Source organism: Cupressus sempervirens, chromosome 1, assembly GCF_028749045.1.
Source record: "Cupressus sempervirens isolate cs-2001-9-10 chromosome 1, ASM2874904v1, whole genome shotgun sequence".
NCBI lineage: Eukaryota > Viridiplantae > Streptophyta > Pinopsida > Cupressales > Cupressaceae > Cupressus > Cupressus sempervirens.
The window spans coordinates 55393261-55414279 of record NC_143118.1 but is presented as its reverse complement, the minus strand read 5'-3'; the positions used below and the strand labels follow the sequence as shown (position 1 = coordinate 55414279).

Here is a 21019-nt window from a genome sequence, read left to right as displayed (position 1 = left end):
GAAACTACCAAGACAATTTTCCATTCTTCAAGGGTTCCTTCACTTGAGTCACATTTAGGAAGTTTATAATAATTAGTTTAAGTCTCAAGTACAAAGTCTTCTGATCATAAAGAAATAACAAATACATTATCACATAAGAAAATGCATAAGTACATCTAATGAGTAACATCCACTACACATGTCATAGGGTATGTGAAAATAGATACAAGTACATCAATATATAATAAAATATCTCACAGGGTCTCAAAAAAATGATACATAGATACCTCAAATGAATAGAAGTCTTCAAGATAAGAGGAAGAATGATAATGGTGCACTGTATCAATGAGCATCCACCAACTAGCAATGTAAGGGGACCCAAATGGTAAGAATACACTACCTCTTGACCACGTGGTCACCTTGTCAAGCTCCCACTCCTACCATGCAGGAGATAATGTACGATCCACACACAGATATTCAAATCATAAAACATATTAAGCAAGCAATCCTGATAGCCAAATCTACCTCAAGGGTACACAAGCTACTAAAGAAGAAAGATAACCAAGTTGGAAGAAAACTCATCCAATACTAACATCTCATACCAAGTAAACATCTAGATACCATATATAAATCAAGTATCAAAACCCAAAAAGATACAACCTCCTCCAAACCAATGTCAAGTGTCACAAGCACAATAACCAACAGATAACAACTGTCATCAATAAAAGTAAACTACCAATCACTAACTTTGACAGTAAAAACACCACCAAGGAATAATTCATCATTCATTAATAAAGTCAATTGTCAACAATAAATGGCATACAATTACTGAGTAACAACTCACAATAAATAAATCATCAAAAGTAATATCCAACAAGTACACTATTAGAGGCTCTCAGGACCCTGACCCCCTAGTGACTCTATGTGGAACTAGAATACCCTCTCGTGATGAAGAGGAAACTAGTCATACCTCTCACTAGGTATCATCCCATTCCCATCCTTAGCCTATACAAGCACTCAAGGGATGGGCGAGGCAAACATTCCTAACTTATCTTTTTAGTGTATCTCAAGGAAAAGGGCTAGGAAAGATATTTTAATTACTCTATTATCACTTGTTACACAACTTATAATGAGTTACCTTGGCAACCACTTTGGGCCTCGACCCCCATTGCAAGTCACTCCCATAGACATGCACCTAGACTACCTTCCCAAAAATTGCAAACCACAATTGTGTCACATACCAAAAGAGTAATATTGATTGAATTTGGCTCTTTAACAAGCAACCCAAAAATATCATTGGTTCTCAAAACCCAAGTTCTCATAAATGCTCAATAGCTAAAGCTCATAAAACATAAATCTCAATTCAAATCATAAATTTCATCATGACATGCAGTCAAATAATCATAAAAGAAATCTAAAAAATGCCTCTAGTTCGCATCCTAACTTGGCCAACTAAACAACCCACAAAGAAAAACCATCATGAAAATAAACATCACAAGACTATAAATAGGTTATTAGAAAACACATAGTTTTCAACCACATGATTTAATTCCATCAATTTCTCTTGTTTAGTTTGGGTCATAAGGATGTGTTTAGAAGTAAAATAAGACTATACATTTAAATTTTATGCTAATATACTAATTTAAACCAATAAGTATTTAACTATCCAATCTCTTTGCATATAAAATATCATGCAATATTATCATATTTTTAATATAAGCAATCTTAAATCATAGATGACTTAATTAATAACATAAATGTATATTATTAGATTAGATATTAATATAAATTTCATTTCTAAACTATTAATTTGACTTCTATTTAAGTCTAATATTTTTATTTACTTTTCCTTTAATTCATAATGCAACTACAGATAAAACTAGCATACCTAAAAATTTAATTAATTGTTTTTGTAACTTAAGTTGAAAGATATCTAATTTCAAGACTTGTAAAATTGAGAAATATAAGTAATTAATCAAATTATGTATTGAGAAAATAAAGAAGGTTGCAAATAAAAAAGGTTATTAAAATTATCAATTCTACAATTTTATATCTACAATATATTTCAAGTTCATAAGATCCAACATTTTTTTCTCTTATGAAGGCTCCATTGCTCAAAATTTGGATATTCTAACTTACACATATCCAAGTATTTTATTTGAAATATTTGAAAATAAATTTAGCAAGAAGAAAATACATAAAATAAAATAAACATAGTAGAACTTAGGAATCATTAATTGAATCTAACAATACTTTTCTTTCAGATGTGTAGTCAAACTTTTCTGCTTTGATGACATGAGAATTAATTGTTTGTTCATCATTGTAAGTCTTTTCTTTCATGTGAATTTTAAATATGAATTTATTGAAAATGTCCTTGTGTATGATTTCTCCTAGCTTGACATCATCTTGTTCTTCATCCTTCAATATCTTTAATTCCTCTATTGCAATACCTAGTTAGAATATATAGTCTGCTAATATAAAGGTGGGCGGGGGGGTGGGGTGGAGGGGGGATGAATCAGTTATATGAATAATATTACCAATAAAAACTTTAAACAATATTAACCATATGAGTAATGTAAATTGAAACCACAACAAGATGCACATAGACAATTACACTAGATATGTTAACTAGGGAAACCCTTGATCAAAGGGAAAACCCCAGTGGGAATGATGCCCACAAGATGATGTACTAATATAACTATTCCTTGTTAGAGGATGGACCCTGTTAGGAGTCTATTACAACATTTAGTACATAAGAGTCCCTGTTAGGAGATTCCAACCTTGTTAGGAGTTGTGGAAGATAGTTAGACCCACTATCCAAACAACTTCGAGTGCAAGACAAATGAACCCACTGTCCAAATGAGCTCTATATTATTCCTTGCAAAATAATAGAACTGAATTATACTTCCTTCCTTTGTCTTTTTCATGTCAACCAAACTTTGTCTCCTTCTAATCTTGTAACCAGATTATGAATTATGCATCCAATAACCCCTTGGATCGCTTACACACATTCATTCAATACTCTACTCCTTTTAGTAATTCACACTTCAACAAGGATCTCAATACTTTAACACATATTTCAATTAATGAAAACATCTTTCCTTTATACTATATATTCATAATAATTCCTTGAGTTGGCCTTAAGGCTTTCCCAATTCATTAAAACAAGATATATAATTAATTACAATTACAATAGCAATGTCAGTTCACGGTCTATGCAAAACTTTACATGTGTGACTCTAGGCCTTGCACACTTGCTAACGTCGTCACTTGACTTTCCTTTGTTACTATCTGATTGTGCATCACCTCATTATATATTGGCTGAAAGATACAATGCAAACATCAGAAATTGCCAACTAGATGCTCTATTTCTACGCTTCTTACAGTAAATCATATACAACTATTGTACATCTTTGATTCATACTTCATCCTCTTAATCACGTCATCGAGACATTCATAGGAATATGTCCATAACTACACATCACTTAACTCTTACTTAGTTACTATGCAACATAAGATCTCTGATTGCTATTCTTGTAGTCTCAATAGAAACACTACTATGTTGACATCAATGAAAAACACAATCATTAATGCAGCACATCAATACTTTCCAATGCTTAGGATTCTCTCCCAATGTAGTATCATCAACATTCATAATAAAAATCTCCCCCCTTTGGCATTGATGGAAACATAGATGATAAACTATCTAAGTTCCAAGAATACCAAGTAAACTTCTACTGTTGTGTATTCCTGCATCGTTACATGAATCTTTCTAAATCTCTCTAAAAGATATCTTTCCCCCATTACTTAGGAGTAATTCTCATACACACTATCCACTATGCCTTAGGAGATGTTTGTCATGCCTATCTCTCCCGCATTGACATCAATGTCAAAGGTGTCAATCACAATCCCAATTGTTAATCAGTTGCTCAAATCATAAACCATCTCGAGTGTCCAAAGACACTGTTCAATACCATAAACCAAATACCAAAAGTCCTTAATGACTCAGTACATACTAGATACTCCCCAGTTTAGGAAGAATCATCATTCAGTCCAGTCAAATAACAGTGCTCTTCACCACTAGACTGATGCACTCTCTGCATCAACTACTCAGAAGTAGGCAAGGGCATAACCCCAAACATACCTCTTAGGTACTCAAATGTATCTTTAGGCAAAGGATTTGTAATGATATTTTCAATCTAAACTTTGGTACTTACATGCTCTAATCCAATCTCTTTTTCTATTGCTTTCTCTCTTAGCACACGATACTTAATTGATATATGTTTAGTTTTAGAATGAAATATAAGATTCTTATACATACTCCCTTTACTTGTTTTATCATAGTAAATGATAATAGGTTCTTCAATCTCAATTCTAATATCCTTCATCATTTGCTTCATCCACATAACTTGATTATAGTTATTTGTTGCTGTAACATACTCTGCCTAAGTTGTACTTTGTGAAATACAATCTTGGTTTTTTCTTAACCAAGAAACCAATCTTCCTCCAAGAAAGAATGCTCCACCATTGGTGCTCTTTCTATCACCCATACTACTTGCCCAATCAGCATCAGTATATGTGCAAAGGGTGAAATCATTTGATCTATCATACCAAATTCCATAATTAGATGTCCCTTTTATATATCTAAATATTCTCTTTACTATTTCAAAATGATATTCTTTAGGATTAGCTTAAAATCTAGCCACTATCCCAACTGCATTTGCTATATCTAGTCTTGTGTGAGTTAGATACTACAAACATCCAATCATTGATCTATACTTCTTTTGTTCTATTGTAGGTGTCTCATCTTTGCTAGATAAGTTATGATCAATTATCATGGGTGTACCAATAGGTTTACAGTTTTCCAAACCAAACCTTTTCAACAAGTCTTTCAGGTACTTAGTTTGTGAGATGAATATACCATCATTATTCTGTGAAATCTACAATCCTAGGAAAAATTTCATTTCTCCTATCATGCTCATTTCAAATTCATTCTTCATATCTTTAGAAAATTTGTCACTAGCTTCATCATTGCCTCCAAAAATTATATCATCAACAAATATTACAATAATCAATAAACCATCTTCAATTTCTTTTAGATACAAGTTGTTGTCTATCGTACCTTTAGCAAATCCAAGCTTTTTCAAGTAACTATTCAACCTTGCATACCAGGTTCTTGGTGCTTGCTTACCATAAAGAGCTTTCTTCAATCTATATACCATGTCTTTGTCTTTTGATAAGGGAAAACCTTTAGGCTGCTCAATATAGACTTCTTCTTCTAGTTCTCCATTTAGAAATGTAGACTTGATATCCATCTAATAAACCTTGAATTTCTTGTTCACTCCATAAGCTAGGAACATTCTTATTGCTTCTATTCTTGCTACAGGTGCATATGTTTCCTTATAATCATGCTTCTTGTTGTGAATAACCTTTACAAACAAGTCTAGCCTTGTTTCTCACAACTTTTCCTTGTTCATTCATCTTATTTCTCAAAACCCATTTAGTTCCTATCACATTCTTGTCCTTTGGTCTAGGAACCAATTCCCACATATCATTCTTTATTATCTGATCCAATTGTTCCTTCATTTCTTGGATCCAATGATTATCCTTGACTACTTCATCTGCGCACTTTGGTTCAACTTGAGATATCAAACATATCTCCTCATTTACTCTGTTCCTTGTCATTACTCCTTTGTCCTTACTCCCAATTATCTACTCAGGAGGGTGATTCTTTGTCAGATTTATGTAAGGGGTAGAAGTTGACATCTCAACTCTTATCTATTCTCTAGGTTAAGATCTCTTCTCTTCTCCTTGTTCAATAATTTGCACATCATTCTACAAGTCATTGTTAGTCTTAAGGAAAACTTCAACATTTTATCTAATAGTTCTAGAGTTATCCATTTCTACATCTAAATTGTAATCTATCATCTTTTCTTTGGTTCCAAACTTCTCATAAATCCTTACATTTGCACACTCAATTATTGTCTTAGTTCTATAGTTAAAGCATCTATAAGCCTTACTTTTCAAAGAGTAGCCAAGAAACATATTGTCATCACTTCTTGAATCAAACTTACCAATGTCATCATCTCTCTTAATATAAAATTTTCTCCCAAATATTTTAAAATATTTGACTGAAGGTGAATGTCCAAACCATAGTTCATAAGGTATCTTATCCATATCTTTTCTGATCTGTACTCTGTTCAGAGTATACACTATTGTATGCACTGATTCTTTCCAAAATGTCTTAGAAACATCATTTTAAAATAACATCACTCTAGTTTCCTTTGATATAGATTTATTTCTTCTCTCAGCAATCCCATTTTGCTCAGGTGTTCTAGGTGCTAATAGCTACTTTTTTATTCCATTTTCTTCACATAATATGTTAAATTCTCTAGAAGTAAATTCTCCTCCTCTATCAGATCTCAAAAATTTAATCTTAACACTAGATTCATTCTCAACTCTATTCTTAAATATCTTGAAATTATCAAAAGCTTCATATTTCTCTTTAAGAAATGCTACCCACATCATTCTAGTGAAATCATCAACAAAAATCATAAAATACCCTTCACCATAGAATCCTTTGGTTCTTGCAGGACCACTCAGATTTGTGTGAACAATCTCCAACTTCTTGCTAGGAAAAGACACTTTCCTTTGCTTAAGCAAAATGCATTCCTTGCATACAACGTTAGTAAGGCTTAACAATCTTAGGTAGATCTCTTACTACAAATGTACTACTAACCTTCATAATATTATCAAAGTTTATATGATAAAATCTTCTATGCCACAACCAATTGTTATCAACTTTTTCTGCTGGACATGTCATCTTAGTAGGATTCAATTGAAATACATTACCTCTAGATCTATTGCCAGTTCCAATCATCTTACCATCTCTATCTTTAATAGTGTAGGTGTTCTCAATAAACTGCAACCGATAATCTTTGTCCATCAACTGTCCAACACTCGACACGTTATGCTTTAATCCATCAACAAAATAGACACATGGGTTTTAGTTTTACTATCAAGAGTAATGGATCCAATCCATGTCATATGATAGGTTGCATTGTTATCAACTCTAACAATTCCTCCATCATGATTCTTGAACTTACTAAACTTATTCATGATAGGCTTCAAGACCAATGAACCCACTATCCAAATGATCTCTATATTATTCCTTGTAGAATAATATAATAGAATTATACTTCCTTCCTCTGTCATTGTCCTATCAACTGGACTTCTTCTCCTTCTGATCTTGTAACTAGATCACAAACTATGCATCCAATAATCCCTTGGACCACTTACACGCATTCAATCAATACTCTACTCCTTTTCGTAATTTGCACTTCAACAACAATCTCAATACTTTAACACATATTTCAATTAAGGAAAACATCTTTCCTTTATACCATATCTTCATAATAATTCCTTGAGTTGGCCTTAAGGCTTTCCCAATTAATTAAAACAAGATATATAATTAATTACAATTACAATAGCACTATTGGCTCATAATCTATACAAAACTTTATGCCTGTGACTCCAAGTCTTGCACACTTGCTAACATCATCACCTGATTTTCCTCTATCATTGGCTGACTATGCATCACCTCATTATATCTTGGCTGAAAGATATAATGCAAATATCAAAAACTGCCAACCAAATGCTCTGTTTCTATGTTGCTCACGATAAATCATATACAACTGCCATACATCTCTGATTCATACTTTGTCCTCTTAACCATGTCATTAGGACACTAATAGGAACATGTCCATAACTGTGCATCACTTAACCCTTACTTAGTTACTACACAACATAAGATCTTTGACTGCTATTCTTCTAGCCTTAGCAGAAATACTGCTATGTTGACTTTAATGAAAAACACAATCATGAATGCAACATATCAATACTCTCCACTACTTAGGATACTCCCCCAATGTAGTATCATTAGCATTCATGCTAACATACCCATAATCTCTTCTCTTATTTTTCCAAAAATAGTAACCCAAGTGAAACTTGTGTGATCTTGCACTGTACATTGAAGCATGTATATGTAATCACATTAAAAAAAAACTCTTATCACATCTTTGACAATATCATTTACCATTTCCATCATTGCTCACCTTCTTTTTGCATGTCTATCTTCAAATTTTAAGGGACAGCTTGAACTATTTAAAATTATCCACCTTTACAAAATATAGGGTAGTTTTTATCACACCCCAACCAGGTGCATTAGATCTAAGTCCCCAATCATTAAATATATTATTAATAAAGTTTAGTTGAAAAAGGATAGAGCCTAGAATATAATGAAAACTTGTGAGCCTCTCATGTGGGAAGTATGTGAGAGGTATTGGGTTTGAGTCTTCTCAAAATATACAAATAATAAATTGTAATAAATAATAATAAATAATATAGTATGTGGGAGGTCTTGGGTTTGAGTCTTCTCAAAGTGAACACATACAAATAATAAATTATTATTATTAATCTAGAGTTGTCATAGAGAAAGAAATGAAGGATGAATTTCACATTTAACAATTATTTTATAAACTTTGAACATTTGAAGATTACTGCTATTGTTTGGCAATATTTGGATGAAATTATATGTAACATCATAGTTTTGGTCTTGTTTTTAGCTCTTATGTGTTTTGTTTGAAAATTTAGTTGCATTAGTGGTAAAATAAAAAAGCATTCATTTTGATTGGATTTTATGCATATTAGAAACACATGATTCATAATTTAAGTTAAATGAAGCAAGTTTCACTTCAGGTAGAATTAAACAACACTTCAATATTATATCAAGTCCAACATACAAAATCAGATTTTTATGAGATTAAAATAAATTTAAAAATAAATCAAAATATCAAAATCTATGAATTAAAAAAAGGAATAAAAACCAAATCAATTGTGTATGAAATTAAAATAGAATCACTTTTCTATAAAATTAAAATAGAATCTTTTCATAACTATTAATTTAAAATAGAAACTTTCCATTAGGAGTATTAATTAAAACTTTCCATTAGGACTATTAACTAAAACATTCCATTAGGACTATTAATTAAAACTAAAAGATTAATACACCTTAAAATGAAGCATCAGAAATTGAAAATCTATATTTCATGAAATGTTATCTATTTTCTCCTTAATATTTTTGAAAGACTCGTTATCTACATTATTCATTTATTTATTTTAGCATTCTGTATCAAGGAAGCATGATTACAGATCTAATTTATGTGTGGACAACTTCATATAATTCCATACATTTTGGTCATTCAAAGTAGCCCAAGTCCTTGTAGCATTATTCCAAAACTCCATGAGTTAAAAATCTCTTAAATAAATTTGTAAACCTCAATATATCCAAATCTTGTGCAACAATAAAATATTAGAGAGTAAATTACCAAAACAACATGAACCAAGATTAACTTTAAGCATTCCATAGAAAATAAAATTTCATCTATATCTTCATCAATAAATGCCACAAATCCTAAAAGATTCTATCTCTCGACTTCCACGTCACAAAACTTACCAAGGCCAAAGATTTGAATATTTTGACCACAACTTGTTAACCAAAAGCTCCATGTTCAAACCTTAGAACCGTCACCCTTCCACACAAAGAAGCACAAACCCACAGATGCCAAAACCCACCAGTAAAACATACTCAACAAAATATCATCAAAAATGTCACCTCAGGGCTCCATAATCTGCATAAATTCAATAGTTTACTAAAATTCTTGTCCACGAAGACAAAAACTGACAAACAACCATACCACACTACTACATTACAAAAGATCAACTGATATTCAAACAAATAAACAAATACACACTTATTGAAAACCCAAAGAATTGAATCTTTAATTGCAAAACAAACCACAAATCCACAACTCACACTTCAACTCCAAATATGCCCCCACACAATGAAAACTCACAGTTGAGGAAAAGCCAGTAAAGTTTTAAAAAAATACAATATCTAAACCATAAACCCCATTAAAAACTAAATTCAATAAAATAAAAACCACAAATACACATTGCATATATACAATATGCAGTGACAGATTTATTACCACTCTACAAATTCATAAATCAGTACCTATTATATGTAAAGTGCAAGCATAACACCCACCCTAATTGCATCCATATATTTTGATAGTAGAAAATAATCCAAATGTTAACTCGTACAAAATCGAAATGAAGGCAAAAATCTCATGCTCACAATTGATGACGATGAAGGACTTAAATAGAGTGCAGTCATGGCTTCACATGTCACAGGTGGAAGAATCCATCTCTCCTTGTTTGTTAGAAATGAATTGATTTCTCAACTAATAAGCATAAAAGATTAGTTAGAAAGTCACTTCATTGTCCCTTTAGTTACCTCTTGTTGCATGAAATGAATGCATAGTGTTGCATCAAATAGTTACAAATTTAATGACATGGTAAAGCTGATTATGCCAACCCAACATATGACTTCCAAAAAAATGTCATTTGTAACTACCACTTTCTATTTATTTTATATTAAATATTTTTAATCATTGGTCAATTCTTCAATTATCAACCTAACTCAATATAAGATGATTGTGGTTTATTATAATAGGGATAATGAACAACTACACAATAACCATAAATTTGGGAGTCCACTATTAGAACTATCATATGCTTGTCAAATTTTTCAAAAAAGGCTATTTTTTTACATTGATGAATGCTTCCACTATAGGAAGCCTCTTGGCTTGATTATAATTATAATTGAATTATTTATAATTTCTTTCATAAAGTCAAATAGTTATTAACTAGATGATTACAAAGTGAACTCTACCACAACTTCTCTTAAAATATAATAAAATTATAAAATTTATTTACTAACCTCTCTCTTGTATTAATAATTATAAAATCATTTATATGCAACTAAGAGTTTAACTAGAGTCCAAGAATTACTAATACTAACATTCACTTTATAACTAAATGAGTAGTGTTAATTTAATTTTCAAAATTAATTATTATTATTTTTTTTTTCCAAAAACATTTTAAATTTTTTTTGAAATTAATAATTAATCGTAATTTTTTTAAATAAATAAATCTGAAAATTAAATTATATTTTTATAAAATAAAAATACAAATGCAATTAGTATTTTTGCATGCCTTTGATCTCTCAAATCATCCAACCATACTATACTTAGTTTTCTATTTTTAACATATTTATTTTCACATGCAATATACGTTTAGTTACAACATGCTTTCCTCTCAATTAATCTTTTGTTTTCCAAATAATTATTGCAATTAAATTATTTTAGATGTAAGAAGAATATTAATCTATATTTAGAAAATTTATGATAATCACATAGTTCTAATGACAAATTTAAAGTTGAAACCCCAACTGTTCAATTTATTGTTTTCCTCTAGTTTTCTATAATTGATTTTTTCCTATATTAGAAAGGGTTTCAAAAGAATATAGTCATAATAAATTTCTACAGCATTTCCACTGCCAAGTTTTCTTAATCAATGAGGTTTTCCTTTTCAAAATCTACAACATAATTCTTTATCCAAAAATTAATATATTAAATTAATAAGCATTATGCAAGCACAGAAGAAGATATGAAGTAGACAGATCTTTCAATAAAATTCTATAATGGGTTTTCAAACCTTACCTCAAAATCAAAACTAAAATCTAAAACAACTTGTGAGCACATGAAAATCCAAACCCTAAACTTAAAACAATTTTTTTGATCCAATTCTGAAATTTGCTCCCCAAAACTTGTGTAGAAATGAGCTCGAATATCTTAATAAAGAGTTTAACTCTATCTAGGGTTTTTGGTTTTCAAACATGCAAAGGACTCTCATTAAAATAAACTTTTACTATTTAATCCTTTCATGCACACTTTAAGAACTTTTTAAATTAAAATATTCTTTTATATTTTCTTTTCCTCCAGTTTATTAATTAGTACAATCACTAATTAAAGTGTAGTTTATTATTTAAATTAATGATAATAATTAAAGTCCATTGTTTAAATTTAACTCTAATTTAATTACTACTAAATAAATAATAATAAAGCAATCTTAAATCTTTAATGTTTTAATATTTTAATTCTCTTTTTGTCCAACTTCTTAAATTAGACTTTTAAATTAAATCTTTTAAACTGAAGTAAATATTTTATTAATTTATAATTGATTAAATATCATCATATTCTAATTTTTCTTTAACCAATTTTCTAAATTTAGACTTCTAAAGTAATACTTTTTAAATAAAAGCACATATTTAATTGGCTTTTAATTCAATTAAATATTCTCATACTTTAATATTTTATTTTTAATCAAATAATATTTATTAATTTTTGATATTATATGATTAACCCAAATATTATAATTACATCAGTTACCAAATAAATCACATAGCGAAATCCACATAAAAGAAACATTACCAAAACAAACCAAAACTCAAAATCAAATAACACATGCAAAGATAAATTCATGGGCTTAAAAAGGGTGGAAAGTTAGTTACAAGTCCTCCTTGTAGGACAAGTATTTAGGCTATGGATGAGATTGGACCTGAACATTATCTCCTCATTCTTACCATTGAGTTATTGTGATAGGGCACACTCATCTTGGCAATTCAGGGAAGTTGATGCCTGGTACCTACAATCTACATAAACAATGAGCATGTATGTATACATATATGTCTAAGCTAAACAAACAATGGTAGGGAGTGGTACATTGTGTAGATCCCAACAAGCAGGTAACTACGACTCCCTCCCTTAACCACATCAGACATGTAAGACAGAAAAGTAAAATAAACACACATACCATACACATGAAAGTATGAGGTAAGTACTATAATAAGTCTTGAGTACAAATCATCATATATTGAAACATGAAAAACTCATCATTTGATATGATCTAAAAGTAATCATATTTACTAACTAAGAACCATTAAAGCATCATTAATCTGCTAGTAATCATAATCATCAATCAACATGTGAAATATAATCAACTAATTAATTCTTTATTGATATGCATGTAATCAAAGTCATGAAATAGTTTCATAATTATAAATCCAACACCCTTGAAACTAACACATGCATGAAATAGGCATAAAAGAGTTTGGCAAATATAATGGAAAAGAAAACTATGGGTAGGCACTACAATATGCATCTCTGAAAATGTGTCATGGCTACAAACAATCAAATTATGTCATTGTAAAAATGTGTTGGTATGGGATAACTTAAAGTGTTAACCTAAATGTAACATTAACCCATTGATCATCACCATTTTGCAAGGACCCTCAATAAGTTGTTGCAAAAATATGAACGAAGCTTGAGTGTTTAATCATTAGAAATATGCATGACATACAAATTGATAAAAAATGACACTAATGAGGACCCATAACACCCCTCAGTCAAACAAAAGGAAAGCATTTGGAAAAATTGGCTTCACCATTTTACAAGGGGAAAAAAGGGAGCCCTACAAAATAGAAAAATTGGAGCAACACAAAGGTTACCCTCAAACATGATGTGTTAACCCACTATGACAAATTTTAGTTCATTAGAAATATCTCAGATTGGTTATGCGTGATGGGTTGAATGGGGAAAAGATATCCAACATGTACTAAAGTGGATGCAAGAAAGACAACAATGGGAATGCATGTACCTAAAAGAAAGAAATGAAGAAAATACTTGAAGACTAATTTTATGTCTATTGGAATCCTATAATTACATGATTTTTTCTTGTAAACGTCTAGAATGTGAAAATCTAAAATGTGTAGTTCCCAGCTCTAGTCTAGGAACATGTCAATTTTGACCACCATATACCGGGATAGATTAAATTTGGTGACCTATAACCAAAATGGACAATGTAAAAAACTAAAAGTAGATCCAAAATGTTCATCCGAATGGATATCAAAATCCGAATTTGAAATTGTGCTCCAAACCTATACCTAAACACAAGAGAGAAGGGAAATTACTGGGTGAAAGGGGATTGCCTTAGTCAAGCCCCCATTTAGAAATTAATATTGAAATGTAATTAGAAAGCATGAGGAAATATAATTTAGATATGAAAAATAGATTATCATATACCTCAATGATGTTATGCCACTTTGGAGATGATCACAAGTGTTGATGCAACAACTTGAATTCACCAAAAATCCAATAGAAAATCATGAAACCAAACCCTTGAATGATGAACTTTTTATTTTCCCACAATATTTAATTAAAGAGGAAAGAGAAGAAGAATACATGATGAGTAAATACAGATCTCTCTCCTTAGTAGAAAACTTCTTTATCTCCTATGGAGAAAGAAGCTAGATCTATAGAAATAAATGCGTGAATGATAAATTCATTTAAGGAATGCTTTCTTGTTTGAACTCCTTGAATGCACAATATCTTTCTTGTAGGAATTCTCATAGATTTTGGATGTGTAAATGAGAGGAAGAGGTCTCTTTTTTTATAATGATTTTGGGCTCAATTTCTAAATGCACAGATTGCACTCGGAATGAAAAGAAAAATCCTTTGCATCAAGCCTCAAAATACCTCAAGAATAATTTCTTTGAGGTATAGTTTCCCCCTAGGAGACCTATACTAGTATAGGTTTCCCCTACACAACCTATACCTGACATGGGAGGTTCTAAGGAAAAATATGTGATATTTTAGAAGACTTTTAAGTTTTAAAAAAACATATATAAGGAAGAAAACCAAGTGTAAAGACTAAAATGACACCAAGAGGAAAATTAAATTAGATAAAAGAATAGATAAATGGGAGATTAGGCATAGAAATTAAAGTCAACATAGAGTTTTGAGAAGGTAATGTTGATCTCAAGAACACAAATGAACTAGGAAGAGATGAAATAAAAGTGGGAACCCACATATTACTAAAATAGAACAAAAATGAGCTCCTAATAAATATGCTCATTTTTAAAGATGATACGATAATATGTATTATTTAAGATTTATGATATTCTAAATTTATAAATAAATAAATACATGTTCAATACTTTAAAAATGCATATATAGAAAATTTAGATTTTGATTAAAAAAACCTTCAAACATATTGGCTAAGTTTTGTAAACTATCAGTACCATTGAGATATTATACTTGTAGTTGAAGGCTCAAATTTATGTTTTCAAGTCTATTCCTAGCCTTAAATTGAAAAAAAAAAATTCCTAACCAAATTTCCTTCTAAAACTAAAAATGAACTTGCCTTTTTCTTCTCACTCAAATAAATAGATGATGGATGTTATAAGCAAAGTGACGTGTCATAATATAGAGCTAAATTGTGTTTCAATTGGTGAGTGTATCACAAGAACAAAAGAGTGTACTACATTCATGCATTAAAAGTCATCCATACAAAAATTAATATAAATAAAATGAGATAATCTTTCAAAGAAACATTTTAATTAATAGTATCACACTACATTTGTTTGCATGTAAGTGGTCTTATAATAGCTAATACTAAAATAAATCTAATCATTATTAAATTATATAATTATTATGACATTCACGATAATAATATGATATATTGTTGTGTGATTTACCATTTCAATATTATGTTAGAGTATGGTTATAAATATGAATATGAATTATAGTTGTAAAATGACAAGTCTCGATTAGTAATTGATAAGGAGGCTAGTTTGTTAATGTAATAAGTACCAACAAAAAATTGATAAGATATTAGATTAATTATCAATCTTTGTCACATTCATAATATAATAAAGAGCCAATTAGAATTTTTAATTGAGATGATTTTTTTATTGATTGAGCATATAAGGACTAGATCATGCATGTATGTTCAATGCAATCATTAACTATTTACAATGTTTTTATCTTTATTTTCCATGCAAGTTGTAGCACATGGATCTATTGGACATCAAACATTTATTTGATGATTGCGAAAAAATATTCAATTTGAGAAAAATGTGTAATAATGATGCAAGGGCATCCTAGGGTAGTCAGTTAGGGATATGTTCAAGGCACATTAGGGAACCTGGGCATAAAGTTTGGAGTAATCATGTTGGAGTTAGAGTGATTTTGGTGGCTACTGGTAGTGTGTTCCTAATTTCTTGGACATACTTTGGAGATTGTTTTTGTGAGCTTCAATCCATGGAATTCATCTTATGCACTCTTAGATTTGGATCATTGGATGACATGTGAACCTATGCCTAAGGGCATGTACTCCTATGTTATCATAAGAGTTAGTTATGCATTGCAAACTTGGGGCTTGTCCTAAGTGTTAGTTAATTTAGTCTATCAGGCTGACTTGTGGCTTGAGTGTGTATTTAATGTGAGTGTTTATTTAATATAACTTTCTAGGTCAACTTGTGGCTTCATTTAGTATAAGTAGAGGGTCTTGTGATGTCTTGGGTCATTCAGTTCAACATGGAGTAGCTGAGAGGAGTGAAGTTGAGCAGAGATAGTAGCTAAATGTGGTCTTGGAAAACAAGAAGGTTGTTTGGTGGCTTGCGAGAACAAGTTTAGACTCTTCTTGGGGTTTCTACTAGATTGTGGGTTTGGACTAGCTAGGGGTTGGATCTTGCGAGGTCTTGTAGAATTGTTACTATAATTTCTTTGTATTTGGCCATAACTCAAAAGGCCTTACATCCGAGCATGTTGGATAAAAATCTTATGATTCTATTGTAAGAGTATATGTTGCAATTGATCCGAATATCTATGTTATTGTTTATCTTCCATTGTGTGGTTATTTTTTGGGGGCTAGGACATCTCCTTTGGAGATTTTCATGCCTTGTACTACATCAAATAAAAACATTATTTGATCAAATAGCAAAATCTTTTCATTAAAACAAATATTAGTGGAAGATTTAAAATGGATTAAATTGATTTTTTCACTATTTACTTAATACTTAGATTCTCCCTCACTTGTTATTAATAACTATATATTTTAATTATTTTTAGGATTGCATTTGTAAAATATCTTATATAGAATTAAGAAGTGGATAAATATGGCTAGGTATATGGCAGTTAGTAGGAGTTTCATTTATACATCTTGAACAAAGGCATATTAGTAATCAATGATTAAAAATTAGTTATCGTGACAATTTAACAAGCTATTTGCACTTTTTAGTTGGTAATTAGTATTTCACAAGTACTCAAAATATTTTGTAAGTCAAAATCCTACAACTTCCATATCCTTTTAAAACATATACATAATAAGGAACCTTTGTGTGCACATTATTCTAATTTTGGGAATCTTTGCCTACACATTAATATATAATATATGGTAACATAATTTACTTTATTGTATTGAAATTAAACCATCAAACCTAATAATAATCAATATCTTCGTGTCATAAATTGACCCTTGGTCTATTTGTGAAGTTGCATTTGAAATAAGCCCACCAAGAATCATTCTTGCTAAGTGTAAGGCTCCAACATCATAAGGGATGAAGCCGACATCATGCCCCATGAGAATTTAGTAGAATGGATATCCCTCAGTCCTTGGCTCTTAGCTTAAGAGGTCAACCTATAAAAGGTTGGGTTGATTTTCTCATAGGCTCTGTGCCTCAATAGAAAGCCTTACTTATAGGTTTGAACCTCCATTAAAATTAATAAAACTCCTTCATGTCATTTTATATTTTTTCTTTTCAATCTATTAATAAATTAAAAAATACTCCTATTGAATAATATAATTTTAAAAAGTCAGAAAAGAGTTGCATTTTTTATTCAAGAGAGTATACTAATGTAAGAGACACCAAGTTTAATGTTACTACATTTGACATGAGGGGGCTTGGTAGCTTTTAGGGAAGAAGTATATTATCTCTTGTAAAGAGGAAGAATATTGTCTATATCTTTAGAGTTATATACTTGAGGGGTTTGTCTTATTCAAAGAGAGTTTTATTTTGTTAAGATGGGATTTTCTCTCATGTTATGTATTAGGTTTGATACAAACATTTAACATATCTCCTTGTATGTTCAATTAATCATCTAAATTAATTTGTAGTAATTAATTAAATTTGTATATAAATTCTAATCAATAAAATGTTTGTTTAAATGTTCATATCAAATATAACATTTGTAAATCTTTTTTTCAAAATATTTTTATAACAATAGATAATAATTAAAATTAAATTAAATTATTGTTAGTGGAACAATGCGATGAAGTCATGATCATGTTGATGTATCCTTTAATATTCAAATTTCTATTGGGAGGCATTACAATTATAGGTGTTGTGCTCTTAGTGATCCATGTGACCACTAGTTTGAACTACTGTATTAATGTTCATACTAGTTAAAGTTGTATTTTTGAAATCCACATTAATGACCTCATCTAATTTAAACCAAAGTAAAAGTTCTCAAAATATTGTAATATAAATAGTACATTTATTATATAAAAAATTCGTAATAAAACATAACATTAGTACAAATTGTTTTTCTTTTGTATAATAGAAAATGTGATCTCAAATCCAATCTAGATGTATTTTAAAACTTTTATAACAATATTATTATTTGTTAATTATTTAATATATGGAACTTATACCCAAACAAATCTTAAACTTTGTACATATAAAAAAATGATTAGAAACAAACAAATAGACAAAAAAATGCAAGAGACAAACCAACTCCTATAGCTTTAAGACCCTTGGAGAATTCAATGCTCACATGTGTTGTTTTTCTCGCTATTTTTAATATTAATAATTATCATCATCGATAGCCGGCCCAACTAAGAGTCGCAGGAATATTTCCTCTTTCTCCCACAAAAGTATTATATGCATATATAGGCGTGAAAGTTTTCCCTTGCATGACAAAAGGAGTACAAATTATAGACTGGCAACATCCTTTGCAAACCAACAACCATTAAAAAACACTAAAAACGTAACAGAATTTCTTTGTGCTAAATTTAAAGTGTTTTTTGGGCAAAGGTTGCGTAGGTCGTAAGAGAAAGTCGGCAAAGAAAACGTATTCAGTTATGCAAACGAGGATAAATTGAATTGAATAATCTGCAATCCCTGAAAACAAGCCGAATTGCATTATTATAACGAAACGAAACGTCCCATGAAGTTGGAATGCAAAGTCGCCCATAGAATTAATAAAAATAAAAATAGCAACAATAAAGTCTGACAAGGTTTCAAATCAGATATCATTCATTTTCACGTACAAGTGTACCCGTTTTCAAACTGGATGCCGTTTTGAAATTATTCGTTTTGTCTGTTTGCCCACATTCTCTCATGACACGGTTGAAACCATTTCAACCACGCCCTCACAAAACCAACCGAAATATCTCAATTTCAGTTCGCACAAAACAAAACGGAGTTCTCCGCCTCCTCATCCGTTTTCGGTCAAAATCACAAATGGCACATAGATTTTTAATTAAAACTATGCTAATTCATATTAAATTATGTTAGATTTTACATAGAATTTTTTTGAACTCATCAAACAGCGATTCTGTAAATAATTCTATTCTAGTACCAGAGACCCATTACTCACAAATATAAAGAAAAAGAATGAAGTTAAACTTCAGTTTTACATTTCACCTTATCAGTGGTAATATTTGGTATCTCTCAACTTCTTTTACATACATTCCTTTCTTCATTGCACTTAACATGAATTAAAATAGAACGATTCTAATCTATATTTGAAGTCAACGTACAAGGAGAACGTATACACAAATATAGATATGCTGATCCATATCTAAGTTAAAGTGCAATTAGAATTCTCAAACTCATAAAACAGAAATTATATCCTTTTTCAACATAAACTTCTCTCAACATGATTTGATATCTTTAACCGATTTTACATAAAATCTTCCAAAAACTAACAATTCTAACCCGTAGTTAGAACCAAGAGTCGAACTGAATTCTGAAACCCATCAAGACACTGGTTACTCATGAGCAAGAAAATGAACTAAAAATCTCAGTTTTACATTAGAAAACCCACAAGAAGACATATAAGGTATACCGTATAGCATGATGAGACGCAGACATTGAGAACATATAAGTAGAACATAGATGGCCTATTGGTGGCTAAACTAATTATTAAGGTGAGCGAGTCTAATTGAGTAAAAGATGTAGTTGGGGGTGAGAATGAGGGAAGTGTTTTATTTTTCTATGGGGAGACATCTCTGACTTCGAAGAAGGACCTGTTCTTGACGACGATATCGTACATGTGCATGGACTTGAAGTTGGAGAAGTGAGTGGGGAGGGAGATGAGGTGGAGGGGAGAAGAGGGCTTGTGGAACTGGATGAGGTGGGGGTGGTCCTCGTTGGGATATCTCTCCCACCCGAGGGAGAGGAGCTTCTGCTCGAGATCCGCGTAGGAAGAGATGGTCTGATTGGAGGGCAGGTGGACGAGGACCTTCCGCTTCGAACGCCACTCGTTCTCCTCCGTTGCGTCTATTGCGTTCGGCACCAGCCTCGCCACCCCGTTCTTGAAGATCCACACGCCAGACATGATTCGGAACGGGATTCAACTCTCAATTTCTTCCTTCTTCTTCGCAGAGAGGAGAATTCGCTTTGATGCTTGATTGTCTCTGCCCGCTGGTCTCCGGCTTTTATTCTTCGCGTAAGGCCCTGTGTTGGAAGTGGGGGTGGATTCTAATCGAATAAATGGTGGAAAGCGGAAAAGAACGTGGAAAGTGGGAGATGGGAAAATAGGGGACACAGGGCACGACAGGAGAGGTCGTGACAGGAGGATGGGGCAGGGGCAGCACCGGGCAGGGCCGGGCAAGGGGGGGGAGTGGAGGGAGTGGGGGAGTGAAGAGGAGATGATGGGGGAAGGGGTAAATGGGATTACATGCAAGTGGGAAACGGAAAAAGAAGGGGTGAGCGTCGGACGGGACTTACGAGGGTGATGCAATTGTAGGTCCTTTCTTTTCGACCTCCTTGCTGACGGGGATTCCTATGCTTTTTGTCCCTCTCTCTTTTCCTTTATTGTTGCTGGCCTTGTCTCTTTTCCAATTGCGCTAGAAAACTAACTTATGTTTGTTTCTTCTATTTTTAATATTTTTAATTAGTCAATCAATTTGGGGTGGAATAGGGAGAGATTACGATTATTATTATTATTTCTTATGTTTAATTATGTAAGGGATTTGGGGCGGAAAAGTTCTATTTTTAATTAGCTCATCA

The 21019-nt window shown here is 31.3% G+C and overlaps 1 protein-coding gene across 1 annotated transcript; it reads right to left on the bottom strand.

Annotated features, from left to right (window-relative positions):
• Nucleotides 1-19639: 19639 nt before the first annotated feature.
• Nucleotides 19640-20639, bottom strand: LOC149576138 (flowering-promoting factor 1-like protein 1). Its single transcript, XM_089800949.1, has one exon. The coding sequence runs from the start codon at nt 20343-20345 to the stop codon at nt 20001-20003; it is 345 nt and encodes a 114-aa protein (XP_089657075.1). The 5' UTR covers nt 20346-20639; the 3' UTR covers nt 19640-20000.
• Nucleotides 20640-21019: the final 380 nt, after the last annotated feature.

Excerpts from the sequence above, each read along its gene's own strand:
- LOC149576138 (XM_089800949.1), bottom strand. The coding sequence starts at position 20,345 with ATGTCTGGCGTGTGGATCTTCAAGAACGGGGTGGCGAGGCTGGTGCCG.